This window comes from Hemitrygon akajei, chromosome 30 (genome assembly GCF_048418815.1).
Source record: "Hemitrygon akajei chromosome 30, sHemAka1.3, whole genome shotgun sequence".
NCBI classification, from domain to species: Eukaryota; Metazoa; Chordata; class Chondrichthyes; order Myliobatiformes; family Dasyatidae; genus Hemitrygon; species Hemitrygon akajei.
The window spans coordinates 42,149,466-42,172,526 of record NC_133153.1 but is presented as its reverse complement, the minus strand read 5'-3'; the positions used below and the strand labels follow the sequence as shown (position 1 = coordinate 42,172,526).

The following is a 23,061-nucleotide window of genomic DNA, read 5'->3' as shown; positions in this document are numbered from 1 at the left end:
TTTGGAAGTGTTATTTCAGACACTCTGCGTTGTATCGATCCGTGCAACACACAATACTGGAGGAACTCGGCAGCAGGATGGGGGATAAACAGCCCCTTTCGGGCCGAGACCATTCTGTTATTGTTTTGTGTCAGAACTCAGGATCTCTTTTTCTGTTCCCCATTCTGACTACACTCTCACCCCTCCATCTGACCTGCCGATCACCACCTTCTGGTTCCCCACCTCCTCCACTTTCTTCCATGCTCTGATTTCCTCATTAGTTTCTTATTGTTCGGCTCTTTAGCTGTTCCACTTCTCACCTCCCAGCTTCCCACTTCATCTCTCCTCTCCACCTTCTTTAGCTGTTCCACTTCTCACCTCCCAGCTTCCCACTTCATCTCTCCTCTCCACCTTCTTTAGCTGTTCCACTTCTCACCTCCCAGCTTCCCACTTCATCTCTCCTCTCCACCTTCTTTAGCTGTTCCACTTCTCACCTCCCAGCTTCCCACTTCATCTCTCCTCTCCACCTTTTCCCTCACCTATCTTTAAGGCCCCATGACGGATATGAATTTTAGCAAGGCTTTAACAATGTCCTGCTAGTCTGGAATATTTTTCCACGTAGGTTCCAAGTTACAAAATGTTTGTGGATACAGTGGTATGGAGGGTTCTTTTCCAGGTCACAGGGCCCTGTCTAGTAGTGTACACTGGCATCAGTGATAAGTCCAATGTTGTCTGTCTTCTTTCTCAGCAACTTGGATGAGAATGTATGTGGCATGGTTAGTAAGTTTGTGAGTGATGTCAAAATTATTTGGATAATGGACTGTGAAGAAAATCTTTTAAAATGATAACAGAATCTAGATCAACTGGAAAAGTGGGCTAGTAGGAAGTTAATTCTGCTAAGTGTGAAGTGTTGCATTTTGGTAAGTTTAATCAGGGCAGGACTTGCACAGTAAATGGTAGGGCATCAGAGAGTGGTATAGAATCAAGAGAGTCCTGGGGTTTTCTAAAAATACTATAACGCGCTTCAAGCAAAACCTAGGTCTTAGAGAACCCTGGTTTAGCAAGAGATGTGAGCATTGTAATGAATTATGAGGCACTGAGGATCAAATGCTTATAATAAGTAATTCATTTCTTAAATTAAGCCCGTAATCCTTCAGTTGCCTTCTTGCTACCGAGCGTACCCCCACCACCCCCTTTATATTATCACCGCTTTAGAAGCTTCCACTGTCCCATAGGGTAGGTGCTATTGCCCACTTTGGGAACTACTGACATAGAGGGTGGTGGGGCGTGAAATGAGCTGCCAGAAGACGTGGTAGAGGCAGGTACAAATTCCAATGTTTAAAAGACATTTGAATAGAGAGGGATGTGGCCAAATGCAGACAAATGGGACTAGAGGCAGCACTGTTGGAATGGACAAGATGGGCAGAAGTGTTGAGTCCATGGCATGTAACTCTATGACTGTATATTAATTCTAGAGTGGTTGAAAATTCTTCCAGTAAAGCAATATAAATGAAGATGACCACCTTTATGTACAGCATTGTTGGAGTCTGATTTTGTCTTTCAGTATATTTTTCTTCCTCCCAGACTTTGTAATGAAGAGAAGAAAGGAAAGTTAAAGGATCCTGTGCTATTTGAGGTAATGAAGAGCTAATTTGTCCATCGCTTCTCTGCCATTGAACAGCTGAGGAGAATTGCATTTTTGCTGTATATTAAAGATTTCCACCAATGCTTTCTGTCCCCACAATTTATCTCTTAATTGTGAATTTCAGCCACTGCTATTTCTTGTCGACATCCTATTGCTTAATTATTTCACATGTCAAAGGGTCATTTATTATCAAAGTATACAACTCTGAAATTCTTCTTCAGAAGCCGCATGATTATCAACCCCCAAATCCCTCCTCACTGCACAAAAAAACCCAAAAATATAACAGGCATGTCGACCCCCCAGATCCCCTTTCCCCGCACCCACAAAAAAGAGAATGATAGGGCAAAAAACACAGAATACAAAAAAACCCCATAAGACGGAAAACAGTACACAGTCCAAGTCCACATCCAAATAGGGTTGAACATAGTTCAGTATCAGCAGTACCAATGACATTCACTTCTGTCCTCATTTCCCAGGAACTTGACTACTTTGAAAATTGACATCAGTGCGACAAAAGCTGATTTTCAGAAAATCTAACTGACCATTTGATAAGCATTCTTGAAATTAATAGTTCATTATAGACTACTAGTAGTAAACAGCCGTCAATCCCAGGGGATCATCAGTTTGCACCTCTAGCGGACTGTGTCCCCTCCAGGGCACAAGCCTGGGTGGGAAGATTTGAAGAACCGGCTGTTGTCCATACAGCGGGTTCCCCCTCTCCACATCACTGATGTAGTCCAGGGGAAGGGCAAGCGCTGATACGGCTTGGCACCAGTGTCTTCGCAGAGGTTGCCAGAGTGAAGTTGTAAACAACATCAAACTGCCAGGGACCCCGGCTCCGGATTTCTTCCTTGAGGTTTACTCCCAAAGCCTTTCCCATGGGTGGGTATGGCCATAAGGCGGCAGAGGTTTAAAATCAGAGTTTTCTGAAGTCTAGTATATTTAGCAACTGCTTATTTTACTATTCATGAAAGAAGGAAGATAGAAACCAGGGAACCATAGACCTTTTGGCAGAATAGCTGGAAAGTGAAAACAATTATTGGAAACGTTATAAGCGGAATAGAATTGGTCAATGTAGATTTGTGGGAAATTGTTCAAGGTGAAGTGGCTAAAAGGGAAACATGGAATTTCAAGAAGCACTTAAAAAGCAGCCAAGCAAATAAAAGTTCCAAGAGGAACAAGAGTTCAAGGAGGACAGCATGGTAATGTAATTCTATTGTAGCACCAGTGACTTGGCTTCAGTTCCCTGCTGCTGTCTGTTAGGAGTTTGTATATTTGCCTGATGACCACATGGGTTTCCCCCAGGTGCTTTGGTTTGCTCCCACATTCCAAAAATGTATGGGTGAGTATGTTAATTGGTCACATGAGTGTAACTGGGTGGTGCAGGCTCATTGGGCCAAGAGGACCTGTTACTGCGCTGTATCTCCAAACAATATCCCCAATGGACAACTGAGTTGCATACCTGGGTCCTGTATGTGGGTCAGCTTGTTCACAAATGGAAATGTTCTTAATGTCAATGATATGTCACTGACAAAACCAATGCTGAAATGGTAATACCATAAGATGCAGGAGCAATGGCATCCTAGCTGTCTTGAATTTTGGCTGTTACTGGTGCCCTCCACTGTGAAGATTGATGCAAAGTACTGATTTAGCTCCTCTGATTTAGTTTCTTATTACTACTTCACCAGCATCATTTTTAAGCAGTACAATGTCTACTCTTGCCTCTCTTTGATCTTTTATGTATTAAACATTTCTCAGTTGATAAACCTAGGCAGCATTGGACTTTATGGTTGAAATTAAGATCATGTCATTACAGGGAATTACATGCGCACACCTCTTGTTTTATGACACCGTGACATATCAAATTAGTAATAACAAAGTGTGCATTTGTACCTTTCCCTTCCTATCCATGATTGATATCTTTACTATTTCAATGTTTATTGGGTAGTTTAGATCTGATTTTACTTTTTGAGATTACCATTTTTTTTCTCTACATTGAATACTTTAATGTTTGTAGGGTGCTTTGGGATGTTCAGAGATTTGATAAAGATTTCTTTGTCTTGTAGGATGATGTTCAAGTGCACATTGTAGATGAAGTGAATAAAAGTCCTTTGTGTGCATTCTGGAAGGAGAATGCATCGGTGTTCATAGCAGAAAAGGCAGTAAGTATGTAATTTATAAATCTGTGTCAGATCACTCAGACACCTATATAGGTGTGCTCAAAGAGGGGGGGCCAACAGCATCAATACTATTAAATTAAACCTGAAATGAAAGCAAATTGTTACTGAGTGGCCTAGTCCTTCATCTTATTGTTACTCCAAATTAAAGGACGTGGACTTTGAACTGTTTCTGAAATCAAAGCTGTAGTAATCTGCTTAGCACATGTCTTTCAGTGATCCTTTATTTTTGTAAGATGGTGACACCCTCGAACACAGTGGCCACTCTAGAACCAGTCAAAGGTCTAATTGTTTGTCCTTTACATCTTTTTTTATGCTTACAAGTCACTGTTGGATACTAGAACATCAAGTTCTGCAGGACTATCCCATCAGCAAGTTGGTTGATAGCGTTGGAGCTGAATTTATTGTATACTGGTGTTGTGCTAAGAAGGTACGCAGTGGGCATTTTTATTGTGATTGCAAGACCCTGTTGGGACATTGGTAATGTAGTATACTGCATGTCTAGTTCACTGGCTCATTGGTGAGGCTGATAGCAGGAGAGCTGTGTTGCCTTGGTTGTGGCCAGGTCTAGGCCCTCGGATTAGTTGCCTGTTGCAGCCACCCAGGGGAGGAGACACCAAGATGGTGTGGGAGAGAGCAGCTGCCTCTGTAGGTGCACTAGAGTCGGTACTGGGTTGGGGGGGTGGAGCTGGCCCCGCCTGTCAGTGTGGTTCTTCAGTATTTGCTCGGTGCTATCTCCAGTGTTCACTTGGCAGAAGAACCAGCTGGAGCAGAACAACTTACCGTCAATCTGCAGGCCATGCCACTTGGGCTAGGGCTGTACAGTGGATTCTGGTCAATTGGGCCGTTGGCTATTCAGGGCAGCCACTGATTTGTGACAAAACTTGAACAAAAACCAATTGAGAAGATAGCCAGGATTCCCGTCGTTTACTTGGGATACTCTGCTGCTTAATTGGGGCAGAAGTCTGTTGCTGAACAGTTTCCAACTAGTGTCAGTCGCGTACACATCATGTGGCCATTAGATGCTACACAGTGCTTAGAGTAAACAATTTTTAAATAGCGTTACATGCATGTTTGTGTTCAAAAAGTAGTGAATTTTGTTACTGAAATTGACAAGTAATAAATAGTAAGACAGCTCAGAACTGTTTTGCTCACTGCAGTTTCAGGCATCCAGGCTTGGAAATGCCAGAAACATCTGGGAGTGAAAATGAAAATACTTCAATTTCACTACTTCGACAAGTTAGGAAATACAAGGAACTTGAAAGTATCAACAATCGCTTTGAATGTTACAATTAAAATGAAGATTTTGAGGGTAGAATCATCACTGCACTGATTGAAGGCAGTCCAATATCTGCACTAGGTGTCCGCATTGATTTTGTTTATTACGTACACTGAATGAATTCCTCTTTTGATAACTATTAGAAAATAATAGTTTTATAGTACTGTAGTATTGGTAGTGTTCTAATCTGTTCTATATTTCATTTTAAATACATAATTTGGTACTCAGTTAAACAGTAGTTTGTATTCTTTATACCTTTTTAACTATTTCCATGAAACTTCAGCTAATTGGGACAGCCACTTAATTGGACCAAATAAGTCTATTGGTCCTGAAGTGTCCAATTTCTTTGTGGCTGTATGTTGTTCTGCTATTGTAACCATATATGCTATTATGCTGTGTGCTGTTGGTCAGTGGTCCCCAACCACCAGGCCACGGACCGGTACCAGGCCGCAAAGCATGTGCTACTGGGCCATGAGGAAACGATATGATTTGGCGATATGAAACAATGTGAGTCAGCTGCACCTTTCCTCATTCCCTGTCACGCCCGCTGTTGAACTTGAACGCACACGAGGTCATCAATCGCCTAAATGCAGTGATACCCTCGCGCCAGGGATCACTGGTTGGCCTCGGGTAACTGGCCACCTCGCGCAGCCGGCGAGAAGTGCCAATGCTACTGGCCTGGAGCGCGGACAGATGGGCGCCGCCTCTAAACCTGTTTAGCACATCGAAGGTTTGTGGAGAACCCGGTGCTAAAATATTTGCAGACGACTTAATTCAGGCTCAGGGTTTCGTAAGGAATAGAACAGCTACCTCGCTGTGATCTACTGAAAGTCATCCCTCGAGCCAAACTTTTGTCGGCCGATAGATCCTACAAGGGGGGCGGGCATGCGCCCTGTTGAAACTCCTCGCTCGGTCAGTCGCTCTCTCCGGACTGCGACTGCCGTGGCCTCGGTACGGGGACCTCTGGCCCTTACCTTGTCCTCTCACCCCACCCATAACCAGCCGCACCTGGCCAAGGCATCTGGCGGCGGGTGGGCAGGCGGAGGCTGGAGTTCGGGCCCGGAGTCTGTCTAATGAGGCAATGAAGCCCTCAAAACTGCTTCGGTACCTTGAGTCCAAGCACCCTGCACTTAAAGACAAACCTGTTGAGTTTTTTGAGCGGAAGACATGAGCAAGCGGGACAGAAGTAAGTGCTGATAGCCACGAAAACTAAATTGCGGAATAGACTGGACATAAGGAACCCCCTTTGAGTATCGCTGTATTTATATATTTATAAATATAAAAAAATTGCTGTAACAATATATTTATTGTTGAATTTTCTGCCACCTTAGCATAATATTTCTTATCACTGATTCTTGTTACCTTACTGATTGAAGAACTGGTTTATTAAAATTTGAAGTTATCTCTTTCATACAATAAAGGAACAGTGTTTTTCATTGTGACTGCTACTGACTATTCATGGGAAGAAGTCAGTCTAATGTTTAATTACAGACCCTTAAAGAGAGGAAGAAAATCTATCAGAGACAGTCTTTAAAATATGAGAATATTTTTTTCATGTTTTGTTTTCATGCATTTAAAATTTGCACTGCTGATCATGTGTATTGTGTTATTATAGACACTCAGAAAATGCCACGTTTGATGATGAGTAACAACACACACAAAATGCTGGTGGAACACAGCAGGCCAGGCAGCATCTATAGGGAGAAGCACTGTTGACGTTTCGGGCTGAGACCCTTCGTCAGGACTAATGAAGGGTCTCGGCCCGAAACGTCGACAGTGCTTCTCCCTATAGATGCTGCCTGGCCTGCTGTGTTCCACCAGCATGTTGTGTGTGTTGTTTGAATTTCCAGCATCTGCAGATTTCCTCGTGTTTGATGATGAGTGGCTGGATCTAATGTTAGGCAAAGTTGGAACAATAGAATTTGACCCTTACTTGCTGTCAGTTATTCCTGCTGGCATTTAGGGCGTCTCTGGTGGTGTTCAAGGCTTTCTTCATCATGTCAGTGGTTTCCTCTTGGTTTTCACTACTGTCAGCCAGCCAGGTGGAGGGAGACTCAGGAATACCGTTACACTCATGTAGAAAAATTCTTCATTGCTGTTTCTGTAACAGTTTAGTTTGACCATTCAGGGTTGTTAGCCCTGAGCTGAACCCCCGAACCTGGAGGATCAGTGGACCACTCTTGGTCTGGCCTCTACTCTTTGACCTGTTCGTCATGGGTGACCCTACCAGCCAAAGCATAAAGCCCTGACTCCGGCCAACATAGTTCTCCATGTTATTAAGGCTTACAAGCCTCCAAACCATGACAAAGTTATAGTCCTCTTACAGGAGAAATTGACCATGAATTAACTTTACTCTGAGATTAAAAATTGGCTGTGTTTCATCTTGTCTGGATTGGGCTAGGCTCTGATTTGTCTCTCTAGCTGATTAACTGGCAATTCTCACTATTTAGGTTCATGCCTGAAGATTGAATTTGGGAATTCCGAGTCATTAGATGAAGCATTGCTTCAGAGGTTTGATGCTTTGGTGGTACACGGGCAACAGAGCTAGAAAATATTTGTTTTCTTCAGTTACTTGGTCTGACTACAAATGCCCTTTTCTCTCATAGCCACCTAAAGAGGATGAAGCTGACATGGACACCTCTGTAGATAATGAAACCAGCAAGGCAACATCCAGCAAGTTGGATGATGTGGGCCCATTGCCTCTTTCGAGTATGAAAGCAAGGTAATAGCAAAGTAATGACAGAGTTACTCACGTATACTTTTTACTATTAAAAGAATTGACTTCTGCTTACTTCGCATGGTTTGCAGAAATTCTGTTCACTTCTTGCACTCACACTTGTCAAGACCTCAATGAAAATAAAAAAAAACTTGTGTGAAGGCTTTTCTTCTGAATTGTAATCTCCTTTTCTTTTTGGAATGAGTACTTCCCTTGTAGATCAAACACAGAGAACTGTAAGCGTGCGAGGAAAATATAACACTAATGGAGTTGTGATTCCTTCCATTGGGTAATGACAGTTAATTTGTATGTGATGATTTAATTGCATATGATGAATGGGAAGGACCATGTCAAAGGTGTACAATCTGATCATTGATAAATGATGACAACCACGATGAAGGTTAATAAGAAGGAGAAGTTATATTAGTATGAGCATTTCTGCAGTTTTCTGTATGAATCATTCTGCAGAACTTTCTCGTGTTGACTTGGTAGTATGAAAGGGCATTCTTTTGGAAGAAAGACTATCGTTTTGCTCTTGACCCGGGAGGTTTTCACTCAACAAGTGATTTCCAGAATAATGCAACTGTAGCAGCAAGAACAGAGTCTTTTTGATTTTGAGGTGTGATCCAGGAATTTGCCTAAAGGTTCCTGTCACTTAATATATTTAAAGTGGAGGTCGATAGAAGCTTGATTAATAGGGGAGTCAAAGGTTATGGGGAGAAGGCAGGAGAATAAATCAGCTGTAATTGAATGGTGGAGCAGTTTTGGTGGGCTGAATGGCCTAATTCTGCTCCTTTGTCTTGTGGTCTGATGGTCTAATATCTTTCGTTAAGGCTGGAGCCAGCTTTGTGTCTTGAAAAATGTAATCTTCAAGCAGTCGAACACACTTGCTCAAAATCTCAATGAAAGGGAGAACAAGGGAAAATAAAATCACAGTATGTGCCACACTTACACATATACAAACACCACTGTAGAAAGGAAATACTATTTTGTATGTATGATACAATCATTTATCCTGCCGTGCTTTGGAAACAGAAGCTGAAGATTTAGGATTGCAGTAACCAGTATATCTGCAAGTTGGCCCAATTATTTTAAAATGCTTTTAACCAAAATTTTTAATAAGTCACAAACTATCAGAAATTATTAATGTGTATCTGTGATACCCTTGACTTCAGTGTTTACCTCTTGTATTTGTTCTTATCTGCAATGTTTATCCGTTTGTTTCTCCTTCCCACAGACAGTTAGCTTCCTGGTACACATTGGGGCATAATCTGCACCTATCAGAATTTATCAATGGTAGTGTACCTACTGCATTACCTATGCTATGGGTTAGATGTGACGGCTCTGATCCCGAAGGCACTGTTTGGTTTGGAGCTGAACCTGTTAAAACTGGGAAGGACATTACGTCAATGGTTTTCCATACCGTCACATGCTCTGGTAAGATATCACAATATAGCTCCTTTTAAAATAATTACATTAAGCCTTAACTGCATTATTACGTTATGCAAATTCTTTTTACGTTATATGTCAGTGATTTGGATGACAGAATTGATGGCAGAGTTTGCAGACAATACGATGATAGGTGGAGAGACAGGTAGTTTTGAGGAAGTAGAGAAGCTACAGAAAGACAGATAGATTAGGAGAATGGGCAAAGGAGTAGCAGATGGAATACAGTGTCGGGAAGTGTATGATCATACACTTCGGTAGAAGAAATGAAAGGGTAGACTATTTTCTAAATGGAGTGAAAATACAAGAAAACTGAAGTGCAAAGAGACTTGGGAGTCCTTGTGCAGGATTCCCTAAAGGTTAATTTGTAGGTTGAGTCTGTGGTGAGGAAGGCAAATACAATGTCAGCATTTATTTCGAGAGGACTAAAATATAAAAGCAAGGATGTAATGTTGACACTTTATAAAGCACTGGTGAGACCTCACTTGTAGTATTGTGAGCAGTTTTGGCCCCTTATCTTAGAAAGGTCATTCTGAAACTGAAGTGAGTTCAAAGGTTTATGAAAATGATTCCAGGATTGGACGGCTTGTCTTATGAAGAGCGTTTGATGGCTCTGGCCCTGGATTCACTGGAATTCTGAAGATTGGCTGGGTGGGGTGGGGTGGGGTGGGGTGGGGAGATGACCTCATTGAAACCTATTGAATGGTGAAAGGTCTTGATAGAGTGGATGTGGAGAGGATGTTTCCTGTGGTGGCAGAGTCTAAGACCAGAGGATACAGCATCAGAATAGAGGGCATCCTTTTAGAACTGAGATGAGGAGGAATTTCTGTAGCCAGAGAGTGGTGAATCTGTGGAATTCTTTGCCACAGGCAGCTGTGGAGATGAAGTCTTTATGTATATTTAAGGCAGAGGTCGATAGATTCTTGATTGATCAGGGCATGAAGGGATACGGGGAGAAGGCAGAAGGTGGGGGCTGAGAAGAAAAATGAATCAGCCATGATAAAATGGCAGAGCAGACTCAATGGGCCAAATGGGCTAATTCTGCTGCTATATCTTATGGTTACCACTGGAAGGTGTAACTGCAGCCTATCAAGAAAAAATGAACAGATTCTGTTTTAGATATAACCCCTACAAGAACAAAAGGAAATAGAAGCAGGAGTAGTCCATTTGGGTTCAAGCTTTCATTCAGTAAGATCATGGATAACCTATCCCAGTTCCTTCTATGTGCCAGATCTTTCAATCTGTCAAAGATTTATCTACCTTATAATGAGTAGTCTCTCATCTCTAGGGTAGGTAGTACGAGGGATTGACAAGTTCAAGTTCAAGTTTAATTATCATTCAACCATACATGAATACTCACGTATACCATCACACAGAACAGCATTGCTCTGAGACCAAGGTGCAAAACCCAGTACCAAAAATCACACGCAGTGCAAGGCATATGTCGCATGTATAAGACAGCAAATGCATACAAGATATCAGTAAAATACAGTAACACAAAAAATATAGTCCAAGACCCTGAGTCCATGCATGTTACAGCTGTCTGCAGTTGAGCACAATAACCATATAATGCAGCTTGTCTTCTGCTGAGCAAACACTGGGGGTCAGCACTGGTTCCAGTTTGGACATCGCACAACTCCACTTCGTATGTGAAGAAATTCTAACATAATTTTAAATAACTGACTCTTATCTTGAAACAATGTTCCTTCATTTATCTAGTGAAAACATCTCAACATCCAACATTTCATGTTCCCAAGATCTTGTATGTTTCAGAAATATCACTTAATTCCTCTAAAGTCCATAGAATACAGCCCTGACCTGTTTAGCCTCTCTCGATAAGAAAATTATCTCAACTCAGGAATTAGTCAGGTGACATACTTTAGGACTGCTTCAGATGCTGCTATATTTCTAAGCGCTCTGCACCACTGACCCGTAATCTACACCTTCCCTCCACCAAAGCATTAGACTTCATCGTGGTGCGTAGAGAATTAGACTCACTGAGGCAGGGGAGGCAGCCATTCGGCCCATTGTTTCAAATATAGTATTTATTGAACTTAACACAATAGCTTGAAGGTAAATCTGATAAGTAGTGGTAATTCAAAGTAGTGGAATTCTTTTCTTGCGAGCATCCTCAATAAATCCATAATAGAATAATAACCATAATAGAATTGATGAAAGACTTCACCAACTTGTTTAGAAAAGACAGCAAACTGTGCAAATACAAAAGAAAGGAAAAAAACGGTAAGTATCAGCAACATGAGATGGAGAACCCTTGAAAGCAAGTCTATAGATTGTCGGGACATTTCATTGATGGGGCAAGTGAAGTTGAGTGATGTGGTTCAAGAGCCTGATGAAGAGAGGGTAATAATTGCTCCTGAACCTGGTGGTGTGAATCCTGAAGCTCCTGTACCTTCTTCCTGAAGCCAGCAGTGAGAAGAGAGCATGGCCTGGGTATTGGGGGTCCCTGATAATGTTTTACTGCGACAACGCTATGTATAGATGTACTCAATAGTTCAGTGGACTTTACCCAATAGAAGCTTGTTAATGTTTTAGATGTCAGGCTGAATCTTCCCAAACTCCTAAGGAAGTAGAGGCATTGATGTGCTTTTGTCATAATTGTATTTACGTGCTGGACCTAGGACAGATTGTCCAAAATGATAATACCAACGAATTTAAAATTGCTGACTCTCATCTTGTCTGATCCTCTGATGAGGACTGGCTCATGGACCTCTGGTTTCCTCCTCCTGAAGTCAATAATCAGCTCCTTGGTTTTGCTGACATTGAGTAAGATTTCACATTAACTGTAAAATATACTTTATTTTGTTAACTGATTAGATTGTCAAATTATTATATAAATGTCTTCCAATTTTATAATCTTTAGGTTTATACTGATTAAGACAAACCAATTTCAGTCTAACTGTAATTCCTTATTCTTTCAGGACCAATTGTTGACAAGAGCAGTTTCACAACCTTAGAAAATTTGAAAATTGCCCACAAGGACAGACATCTTTGTTCTGCTGTAGGTATTCGTGCCCCTTCTTCAGTTATAAATATCTTTGACAAAGTTACAAATTTTAAAATAAGAACTGAATATGTTGGAAATGTGTGTGTCATCATCCAAAAGAGAAAGTTAAGCTTCTGGGTAATGAATCATTATTGTAAATCTCATCACCTTTGAGATTCTGTATTTGACACCATGGTCTAGGCTCTCAGATCTGCTACTTCTATTCTGATCAGACATTGACTTGAAATGCTTAGTCTCCTTTCTCACAAATGTTGCCTGACCTTCTGAGCTTTCCAGCATCTTCTCTTTTCTTCATCTTTAAAGGGTCTGCAGTGTTTTTCTTTCTTTCTTCATCTTACTTAGAGATAACAGCACAGAATAGGCCCTACCGGTCGTTCGATCTACACTGCCCAGCAACCCCCTAACCACTCCAATTTAACCCTGACCTAATCACGGAGCAATTTACAATAACCAATTAGCCTACCTGGGATGTCCTTGGACGGTGGGAGGAAACTGGAGCACCCAGAGAAACCCCATGCATTCTACGGGGAGGACGTAGGGAGACTCCTGCCAGAGGATACCAGGATTGAACTCTGAACTTAGACACCCTGAGCACTGCAATAGTATTGTGCTAACTGCTATGCTACCATAGTGCCATTTTATTAATTTAATTTATTAATTTTTGCTGAAGATTTCATCTTAGACTACAGTATTTTCAAGCTTAAAGCTGGATGTTGTAGTGACAAATAAATTGCACAAACTTTGGGTGCACTGAAGTTCTCTATGTTCATATATACTCTTTTAGCAGTGAAGTGGGGGTTGCAATATGGGAAACTGAGCAGCTGATGTACGTGCAGCATGTTCACTCAAACTACACTACAGTGGATTCTAGTTAATTGCGACACATCCTCCTTTCAATTAAGCCGAAGTTCCATGGAATTAATTCAGAAGTTTTTTTAAAAAAAAGACAAACTACTGTTTAACTGAGTAACAAATTATGTATTTAAATGAAATACAGAACAAATTAGAATACTATCAATACTACTATAGTACTATAAAATTGTATGTTAGTTCCTAATAGTTATTGACAAAGGAATTCATTTATTGTACACTACTGTGTTCTTTCAACTGTAAATGAACAAAATCAGCGCAGACACCTAGTGCAGATAATGGACTGCCTTCATATAGTGCTTTTAATGAAATGTATCCTCCAAATCTTCATTTTCATTGTAACATTCAAGAAGAACAAATTCTTTGTTCCTAATTTCTTGAAGTAATGAAATTTGTTTCATTTTCATTCCTGGCCATTTCTGGCATCTCAAGCATGAAAATTTGAAATGGCAGTGAAAACAAAACAGTTGTGCATTTTCTTACTGTTTGGTATTCGCCTGCTTTTTGAACACAAATCCATGTGATGGTGTAGTGTCTAATGGCCATGCAACGTCCACACGACTGACAATAGTTAGAAAATGTTTGGCTGCAGTCTCTGTCCCAATTAAGTGGCATAATGTCCCAAATGGAATCCTGCCTATTTTCTCGATTTATTATTATTTTTTTAACAAGAGTTGTTCCAAATAAGTGGCTCCCTGATTAGTCGATTGCCCAATCAACTGGAATCCACTGTATTTCTATGCAGTAACAGCTAAACAGCAGTGACTGTGCTTAAGGAGCATTTCATGAGCTATTATTTACTGAGATTGAGACAAATGTGTGTTCTTTGCAACATATTGATGTTTCGGTGTCCAGCTTTACACTTTATTGTCTTAATGCAGGTAACAACCAAAGGCTATGCACGCTATGACTTGTTTGGTGCCTCCATATTGGAGAATACCATCACAGAGCCACAGAGTAGCATTATTGTGGATTTAACTTGGAACACTGTGGTTAAGATCCTAGAAGTACCCCCACTCACATCGGTTGCCACCTTGGTAAGCTTATTTATAATGCATGTTATAAATTATTCTGTTATCACAAATGGCACAAGAGTAGGAAGGTGAGTGAGCAGAACAGTTTATTTTTCACTTGGGAAGTTCTATGCCTTTTTGTTGTTCTCTCCTGTGGTAGCCCAGCAACAGGCTCAGCCGCAGTTGTTGTGCAAAGTATTCAGCAATCAGGCAATCATTGACCCATGGTGATGAACTTCAATCCTGCTCTGACTACTGCTGCGAAGCACTGGTTTTTAGTGGACAATGTGCACACAGCTTTTCCAAACTTGTCTCGTCATGTCTGGTTAGAGATGTTAAAAGTTGTAGAGCAATACAGCTTGATTCAGGCCCTTCGGTTCAACTTGTGCACAGTGAGCAGGATGCCCATCATTTGCCCGTGTTTATAGTTTAGTTTAAGATGATTGTGATTTCCATTGGGATTGCCTGTTAAAATTTTACTTTTATATCATAACTTCATATAATGGAACAAACATTGCAAACTCTAGCCTAGAGCCTCCTTTCTCTTTTGCTGCAAATCTGTGTTTTGTTAATTCTTTATGCGTGCTTTACCATGTTGATTTAGTTTCCAGGAACACATGCCTTTCATAATGAGTTGTTATTATATTCTCAGTTTTAAAATTAACCACTTTGTCATCAGTTAAGATTTCTCATTCCTTGCACCTGTGTTTTATCTAGAATATCAAAGTGGAGCCTGGAGATCCGAGAAGTCCTGTCTTTCAAATATATAAGGAGCTAGAATTTCTCCTTGTAAGTATTACACATAACTGTTGCAGTCATGTGTTCTTTCACTTCGATTTCTGAATTGCCACGATCAAGTAAATTGCTGTCTGAATATATTGCAGAATCAGAATCCCGTTCAGGTTTAATATCACTGACAGATATTGTGAAGTTTATTTTGTGGCAGCAGTACAGTGCAATACATAAAATATACTATAAATTACAAAAAAGTATAAAATAGATTAGTAGTGCAAAAATAGTGGTGTACATGGGTTCCTTCTCTGTTCAGAAATTTTGGTTTTGCCAAACATTTTCAAAAATTTACTTGGGAGTGTTGCATTGAACAGTGTTGCAAACTCTCACTTGGTGAAGAAACATAATTTTCTTGCACATTGAGGGGACATTGTTGAACAGGGTTGAGGGGGTTGAGTTTGAAATTGGCATTGAATTTGGTTACAGTGTCTTCTACTCTTTTTTAACCTTATGAAATAGTGTGATATTTGCTATTTATTAGTATTTGAGATTCCTAGTTTGAGTGTACAAAAAAGTAGAGCAAAATTTCATTAATAGTTGACGTTATAAAGCTGGAACTTTTCTGTTTGTTGATTACTTTGCTCCCCTCAAAAAGAAATGTGTAATTTGATTGTGTGAGTAGCCCACTTGCTTTCAGTGTCAGCTTACTTCTGTAATGATGGGTGATGGCACGGTATTTGGAGGCACAGAGACTCCATCCTCAGTCTGAATCTGACTGACTGTAGCAACACACAAAATGCTGGAGGAATTCAGCAAGTTAGACAGTGTCAGTGGAGGGGAATAAGCAGTCAGGAAAGGAGAGTAGACCACAGGAGAGAGGGAAGAAGGAGGGTCACCGTTGCGCAAGTGAGGAGAAGAGGTGAGGGGGTGGGGGGAAGAGGGGAAAAAAACTCACTGGAAGGTGAAATCTATGTTCATGCTGTATAGCAGCAACATAGTCCTAGGTTGTGTTTGTGTTGTTATTATCTGGCAGCACAGTTGCTCTGTGTACTTCAAGAGGGAGATTTATGCATTCACGTGGATAAAATACGGTAGAAGAAATTACTTCCTGTTTATAGTGTGATACATCTGTATATTGCACACAGAAGAACAAGTTCCTGCTTATCCCATGCCTAATTACTTCAGATCATTGATACAGTAGGTAATGCTTTTGCCTCAAATCCTGTTCCAGAGCATAACTGGCTTGTATTTTCCTGTGGAACTGCTGCCAGAACTAAGGGGGGGGGGGGGGGGGGGTGAAGCAAAAAAAAAAAATCAGCCATTGTTCCTATTTCTGATCATTGTCTAGTGAGGAAAGTGTATGTGCTTGGTGTAGGCTATAGTCAGTTCTACTCCTATACCTCCTACACAGCTCTTCCTCTGAGCAAATTAGGCCATTCAACCCATTGAGTCTGCCCTGCCATTTCATCAAGGCTGATTTATTTTACCTCTCAACTCCATTGTCTTGCCTTCTTCCCAAAACCTTTGACATCCATACCAATCAAAAACTGATCAACCTCCGCTTTAATTATGCCCAAGGACTTGGCCTCTACAGCTGTTTGTGGCAATGAATTCCACAGATTCACCACTGTCTGGCCAAAGAAATTCCTCCTTATCTCCGTTCTACACCAGCTGGTGGCGTAGTGGCATCAGCACTGGACTCCGGATCAAATGGTCCTGATTTTTAATCCAGCCGGCTCCCTTGCACACTTTCCATCTGTGCTGGGTTGAGCGTTGAGCTAGCAACTCAACCTCATATAAAAAAAACTGGAGAATGCTACAGAAACGCCACATAATGAGCAATCACTGAAAAAGATCGGTGCAAAAAGCTTGTCATGACGGCACCCCGATGACTCCACCAGGAGTTAACGACATTCTTCTTCTTCTGTTCTGAATGGAAGTCCCTCAGTTCTGAGGCTGTGCCCTCTGATCCTATACTCTCCCACTAATGGAAACCTGCTCTGCATGTCCATTCGATCTGGAACTTCAGTGAATACAGACCCAGAGCCATAAACACCTTTCATATATTAACCATTTCATTCCCAGGATCATTCTCTAAAGCCTCCCTGGACCCTCTCCAATGTCATCACAACTTTTGCTTGGCTTTCCTTGCCTAGATACTCACTGCCGCACCACTTGAATAAATCAACGGAGCTGGTAAATGAGCTAAGGAAAAATTGGGAAAATTGTACGCACAGATTAGCAAAAACTAGACTTCAAAAGATAGAGTGCAAAAGATAAATATTGCTTTGAAAGCATTGCATTCAATTATATCAAATACTTGGTGACCTTGTTTCCCACGTGTTTTGCCACAGGTTTTAGCAGAAGGATTGAAAACGGGTGAAACCGAGTGGCCCGAGGTTCTGGAGGAAAAAACTGCAGTTGAAGCTGTGCAAGAGTTAATCGAAGGTACAGTTCTCACATTTGAACAATATCTGTTACAATAAATTTAGTTTTGTAGATTATTTTGGATGATTTGAATATATAATTGAATATCTAAATTGTTAATTCGATAGGTTAACAGCAATTTACCCTTAGTAATCGTACACGAATGAATGCAGTTGATGGGAGGTTTACTCTGCAAATATTATGTTTCAAGTGGCATGCAGTCACATTGTAAACTTCCCATTCAATTGGAAACAAAACTTGCTCTTCTCTGATCAACAAGTCAGTGGTGTTGGTGATGAGGAATGAACTTTGTGATGTTTGTAAATGGCACTGTAGGCTGAAATTTCATTCCCATCAGAACTACTAGAGTTTTGATCCAGAGAGTGAAGATGTACAGTACTGTGCAAAAGTCTTAGGCACATATATATAGCCAGGGCGGCAAAGACTTTTGCACAGTAGTGTATTAATTTTATGTATTGCACTGTACTGCTACAAAACAAAAACTAATTTCACATCATTTGAGAGTGATTCTGATATGGGTCTCCATTGTGGACTGAGAGTGGAAAGGGGACAGGGAGAGGGGAGTCATGGTTGGGAAAAGGGGAAGGGAGAGGGGAGGGAGTGGGAAACACCAGAGTGATGTTCTGTAATGATCGATAAACCAATTGTTTGGAATCAAATTACCTTGTCTGGTGTCTCGGGGCTGAGTGTGTCTGCACCTGTCTCTTAAGACTTTTGCACAGTACTGTACCTTAATTCTGAAATTAACTCAGAAATATCCCATTTTCCATATCATAAAATATTACTGTGCTTGAATAACTGTCTTAATCTTACTGTGGCTGCCTGGTTTAACAACAAGGAAAGATGCCATCTGCCAAGAACAAGCTTTTACATTGTCTTAGTATGGAATTTTTCTTTTTTCTATTTCATGTTTAACACAGATGTAAAGAACCAAATCACAGTCTCTCAACATCAGCCAGAGAGAACCGACATAGAGGTATGGTATCTAGATAAGTGAAGACTTTTGCTAAGAATATGTATTGTAAATACAACTTTTTCTAAATATTAAATTAATTTCTGTTTTAAAGGAGTGTAATCTATCATGATCATTATTACATGCCAAGTCATATGACATGGGCGATAATCGTTTTGACCATGATTGTTTTTGGCAAATTCTTCTACAGAGGTGATTTGCCATTTTATCTACAGGCAAGCAAAAATGATTGTTGTTATGGAGTGTTGGATCTAACTGTTTAATTCTTAGATTAGACTGTTTAATTGGTTTTTTTTGCAGTTTAACAATTAATTATCTGCTTGTTCTTTAAGTAGTCTTAGATGCATAACAGTTTAATATGCCTCTACTGGCTATATAAAGTATAATTCTGGAAGCTGCTTTGTTCTGCATTAAACAAATTAAGTGTTTTTTAATTGGTTTTGGGTACTGCAGTATTGAATAAGTACTGTCTAATTGGTTTATTTTTATCGATAGATTTGAATGGAAGTTTATCTCAATAGTAAAAATATAGCTGTATTATGCTAGGGGCCATCTTCTTTATTCGTAGCTTTCCCTGTCACTGTCTGTTCAGTTTTCTTCTGTTAAATCAACACTTAATAAAACAATTGTGAAGCAACAATTTTTGTGCCTTGTTCCTGACTTTTAAAAGAATCTTGGATTAAAGTGCCATCAGGAGCAAAGTAATTTGCACAAGGTCTGTTCTTAGCTCAAGCAGAATTTATTTCAATTAACCTTGGAAATGGGGCTTGTCCACCTCACCAGGCATGATGTACAATTTCACAAAGTAGGCATTATTTGAAAATGAGGTACAACATTTTCATCTACTGCACATATATTGTTAGGGAAAGGTTAAAGATCGGCTTTACTTGTTGTAAGTACATCGAAACGTAAGTGAAGTGCATCATTTGCATCAATGACTAACGCTGCCTGAGGATGTATTTGGGGAAACATCCATGCTTCCAGCACCAACATAGCATGCCCACAACTTAATAACTCACCTATCTCTGGAATATGGGAGGAAGCCAGAGCATTCGGAGGAAACACATATCAAGGGAGAACATGCAAACTCCTTACAGACAGTGGCGGGAATTAAACCCCAATCACTGGTGCTGTAAGCTGTTACTAACTGCTGTGCTACCATGCCAAACCATTTATTGGCATTGGGTCAGTCAAGTGCAGATGTATAAGTATACAGAGGGTAGTGAGAGTGTGGAACAAGCTGCCAGCAGAAATCCAAGGTACATTTATTATCAAAGTATGTATACGTTGTACAGCCTTGGCAAGCCGCCACAAAACAAAGAAACCCCCAAAAAAACACATTATATAAAAAGAAGACCATCAAACACGTGCAGACGAAAAGAAACAGATCATGCAAACAATGTAGTGTTCTGAGCTGAAGTCTACAGAGGCATCCTGTCCACAGACCCTTAGTTCAGTACAGAGCGGTGCAGCAAACCGAACCAGCCCGTCCCTCACTCTGTCCTTTCTGATTCAGCCCGGCACTTAAATCGACATCCAGGCGCTTTGATACGCTGTGGGGCCTAGACCCCGCCGCCTCAGTTTGGCCTACACCCGATTTGAGCTTTTAAGAGAAATTTGGATGTACATGGATAGGAGGGGTATAGAGGGCTATGGTCCAGATGCGAATCAATATGACCAGGTAAAATAAACAGATCAGTACAGATTAGATGGACCGAAGGGCCTGTTTCTGTGCTGTAGTGCTTTGACTGTGTGATCAGTCTCTTCTGACATCATTAACTCTGTTTAATCTGCTCAACTGATTATTTTGGTGGCCTCATGAGTAAGCCTTGTCACTGTTCTAAACATTTCCCCAATTGCTATGGCAACATCCTTGGAGAGTCTTTTACAGATATCTCTGTTACTATGGGAACTACTGTAAGTCTTGGTCTAAGTACAGCAACATAGAAGCCGGTTAATCTTGTACATTCCTATGGTAATGAGGGTCTCTCTAGTATGTTTTATTAGCCATTTTGACGCTGTTGTAGCTACACAACCCAAACCTAATTAGTTGTAAGATAAAAATGGACTTTCGTAAGTCTTCCATATTTAGTGTGGAGTATCATTCTTGAGAAGGCTTGTGTTCATCTGATCTCCCTACCCTTGATGAGTTTGTTGGTGACATAACTTGGGTAGATGAGGCCACTAGATTACCATGGCAATAGCCCTGGCTGCTGTCTCTTTATCTTTGATCATGTTCCCATGTTGAATTACGGTGTCTCAAGCCTGCAAGCCTGGTATAGTTATTCAAGGACAAGTATGTCTTCCCTTGTCTTATACCCAATGGGTCCTGTTAGCTTAATTTTCATTGGGTCTGCTCGCTTTATAAATTTAACTGAAAATAAAAGTTATATACAACTGTTTTATGGAGCCAGTTAAACTCTCCATTTTAACTTTTTGACTCTGGTGTGAATACGTTGTAAATACATGTTGGTATTTATGTATTTAAGCACATTAATTTCATATTCGTACTTCAATCCTTAACTTATTTTTATATAATTCTTTATTCTTTATAATTGTTGAATGTTGTTTTTTAGTTGCACGTTGTGCCGGCACACCACAGCAAATTCCTAATACATATAAATGTATATGCAAATAAACTTGCTTCTTGATGCAGTTTTATTCTTAATTTGTAAAACCTTAAAACTGGATTTGTCCGTTTAGGTTTTGCCAGGACCACTTAGCCTCAGTTCTCATCTCAAGCATGGAGCAACAGGCTTAATTCTAGAAGCCAAGTCAAGGTGACTGCTCTTGACATCAAGGCAGATTTGACTGAGTGTGGTATAAGGAGCCCTGGCAAAGCCAAACGGTCACCAAGAAGAGATAGGACATCACTGGAGTCATACCTTGCACAATGAAACATTGAAAATCTATTGACACAGGCCAAAGACATCATCACAGGAGTTTCTCAGGGTAGTGTCTAAGGCCCAACCATATTCAGTGGCTTCTGCAATGACCTTCCTTCCATCAGAAATCTAGAAGTGGGGATTTTCACTGAAGACTACACAATATTCAAAGAAAAAATAGATTTATTTGTCATATGTACATCAAAACATAGAGTGAAATGCATCATTTGTGTTATCGTTTGCAATATGCTGGGGGCAATCAACAAGTGTCACAATGCTTCTGGCTCGCAACTTACTAGTCCTAACCATGCATATCCTGTTATCTATGGTCCTTGGTATATCCTACCACCACTGGCAGTACATTTCACACGACTACCACCCTCTGTTAAATTTTAAATAACTACCTTTGACATCCCCCTTAAATTTTCTTCCAATCTCATTAAAATTATGCCCTCTCATAATAGCCATTGTCTCCAGGGGGAAAAAGGTGCTGGCTGTCCACTATACCTCTTATTAAGTCACCTCGACTCCTCCTTCACTCCAGAGAGAAAAGCCCTAGCTTACTCAACCTATCCTCATAAGACACGCTCTCTAATCCAGGCAGCATCTTGGTGAACCTCTGGACCCTCTAAAGCTTCCACATCCATACTATAATGAGATGACCAAAACTGAACACAATATTCCAAGTATGGGCTGACCAGAGTTTTACGGAGCTGCATCATTACCTTGCTACTCTTGCTACTCTTGAACTCGATCCCTTGACTAATAAAGACCAAAACAGCATACGCTTAACCACCCTGTCAACCTGCGTGGCAACTTTGACATTGCTAAGGATCCTTGTGGCAGCCCATTAATTAAGTATCTACTTCATTGTGGAGTGACCTCTTAGAAATGGTATCTCAACAAGTTCTCCATAACCCAGTCTACTCTGATTTATTTTACTCAATGGATACTGCTGTTCTATATTTCTGAAATAATTACGCCTCAAGTGGCTAAAACCTTTTAAAAAGTTGCTGTTTCAATTGGTATCAGCATGTTCTTCTATCTGTCCTCTGTAAAGGGAGGGTTATTCATACCAGAGAATGGTTTGTGGATGTTTTGAAACGGAAGAAATAGAATGTTTAATTTAACCTCCTTTTTTAAATTTGTTCTGGTTTTAAAGTCTAAGATATAAATGGGTTAACAGAATTTAATAATTTATTAAATTTAATTGATTTTGTAAAAGTTGAATAGAATCACTTAAAATCAATTTAGAAGGAATTTGTTATACAAAGAATAACTTGGTTACTATATAATTTTGATTCTGTAGATGCTAGTTCATTTGCAAATTATTTCAAATGTGCTTGGAATTTCAGTTTGCAGAGAAGATTAGTGTGACATTTTAGGCTACATGGCTGCTTCCTTTGTGTATAATTCTTTGCAACATTAATTGTTATTCTAAAATAGCAGCACTTTGGTTAGATTGGAATACAGTTTAACCTCATTTAAGAAAATTAAATTATTAAATTTTTGATCAGGACTTTCTTTTAATCAAATTTTTGTTTGTTTTTTTTTAATCAGAAATTGAAAAGTGATGAAGCAGCTGTAGAATCAACCATCCATTCATCATTTGTACCTGAACGTGGAGATCTTGATTTTGCAGAGCAGCTCTGGACTAGAATGAGGAAAAGTAGGTATACCCGTGGACTACCCCACCGTTGATATTGGATGTCAGAGAATAGAGTAAGTGTTCCTTGTAGATTCACTCTGTCCCAGTCCCACTCCCAAGAAAAAGGCACAACAAACATGTGAAGTAATGTGATACTTAAGCTCTCGATTTTAATTTTTTTAAAGTTGAATTTTTAGTTAATAATTGGTAGAGCTGTAAAGACTG

General features: G+C 40.2%; 1 protein-coding gene across 2 annotated transcripts in view; it reads left to right on the top strand.

Moving 5' to 3' along the window:
* Window positions 1-23,061, top strand: part of zwilch (zwilch kinetochore protein) — a 52,165-nt gene that overhangs the window by 290 nt on the left and 28,814 nt on the right. For both annotated transcript variants that reach the window (XM_073032715.1, XM_073032714.1), the window contains exons 2-11: window positions 1,564-1,615; window positions 3,691-3,786; window positions 7,687-7,802; window positions 9,034-9,233; window positions 12,182-12,261; window positions 14,019-14,174; window positions 14,868-14,939; window positions 17,237-17,330; window positions 18,251-18,306; window positions 22,749-22,857. In XM_073032715.1, coding sequence (XP_072888816.1) covers window positions 1,564-1,615; window positions 3,691-3,786; window positions 7,687-7,802; window positions 9,034-9,233; window positions 12,182-12,261; window positions 14,019-14,174; window positions 14,868-14,939; window positions 17,237-17,330; window positions 18,251-18,306; window positions 22,749-22,857 — 1,031 coding nt within the window. The remainder of the gene's footprint in view (window positions 1-1,563; window positions 1,616-3,690; window positions 3,787-7,686; window positions 7,803-9,033; window positions 9,234-12,181; window positions 12,262-14,018; window positions 14,175-14,867; window positions 14,940-17,236; window positions 17,331-18,250; window positions 18,307-22,748; window positions 22,858-23,061) is intronic.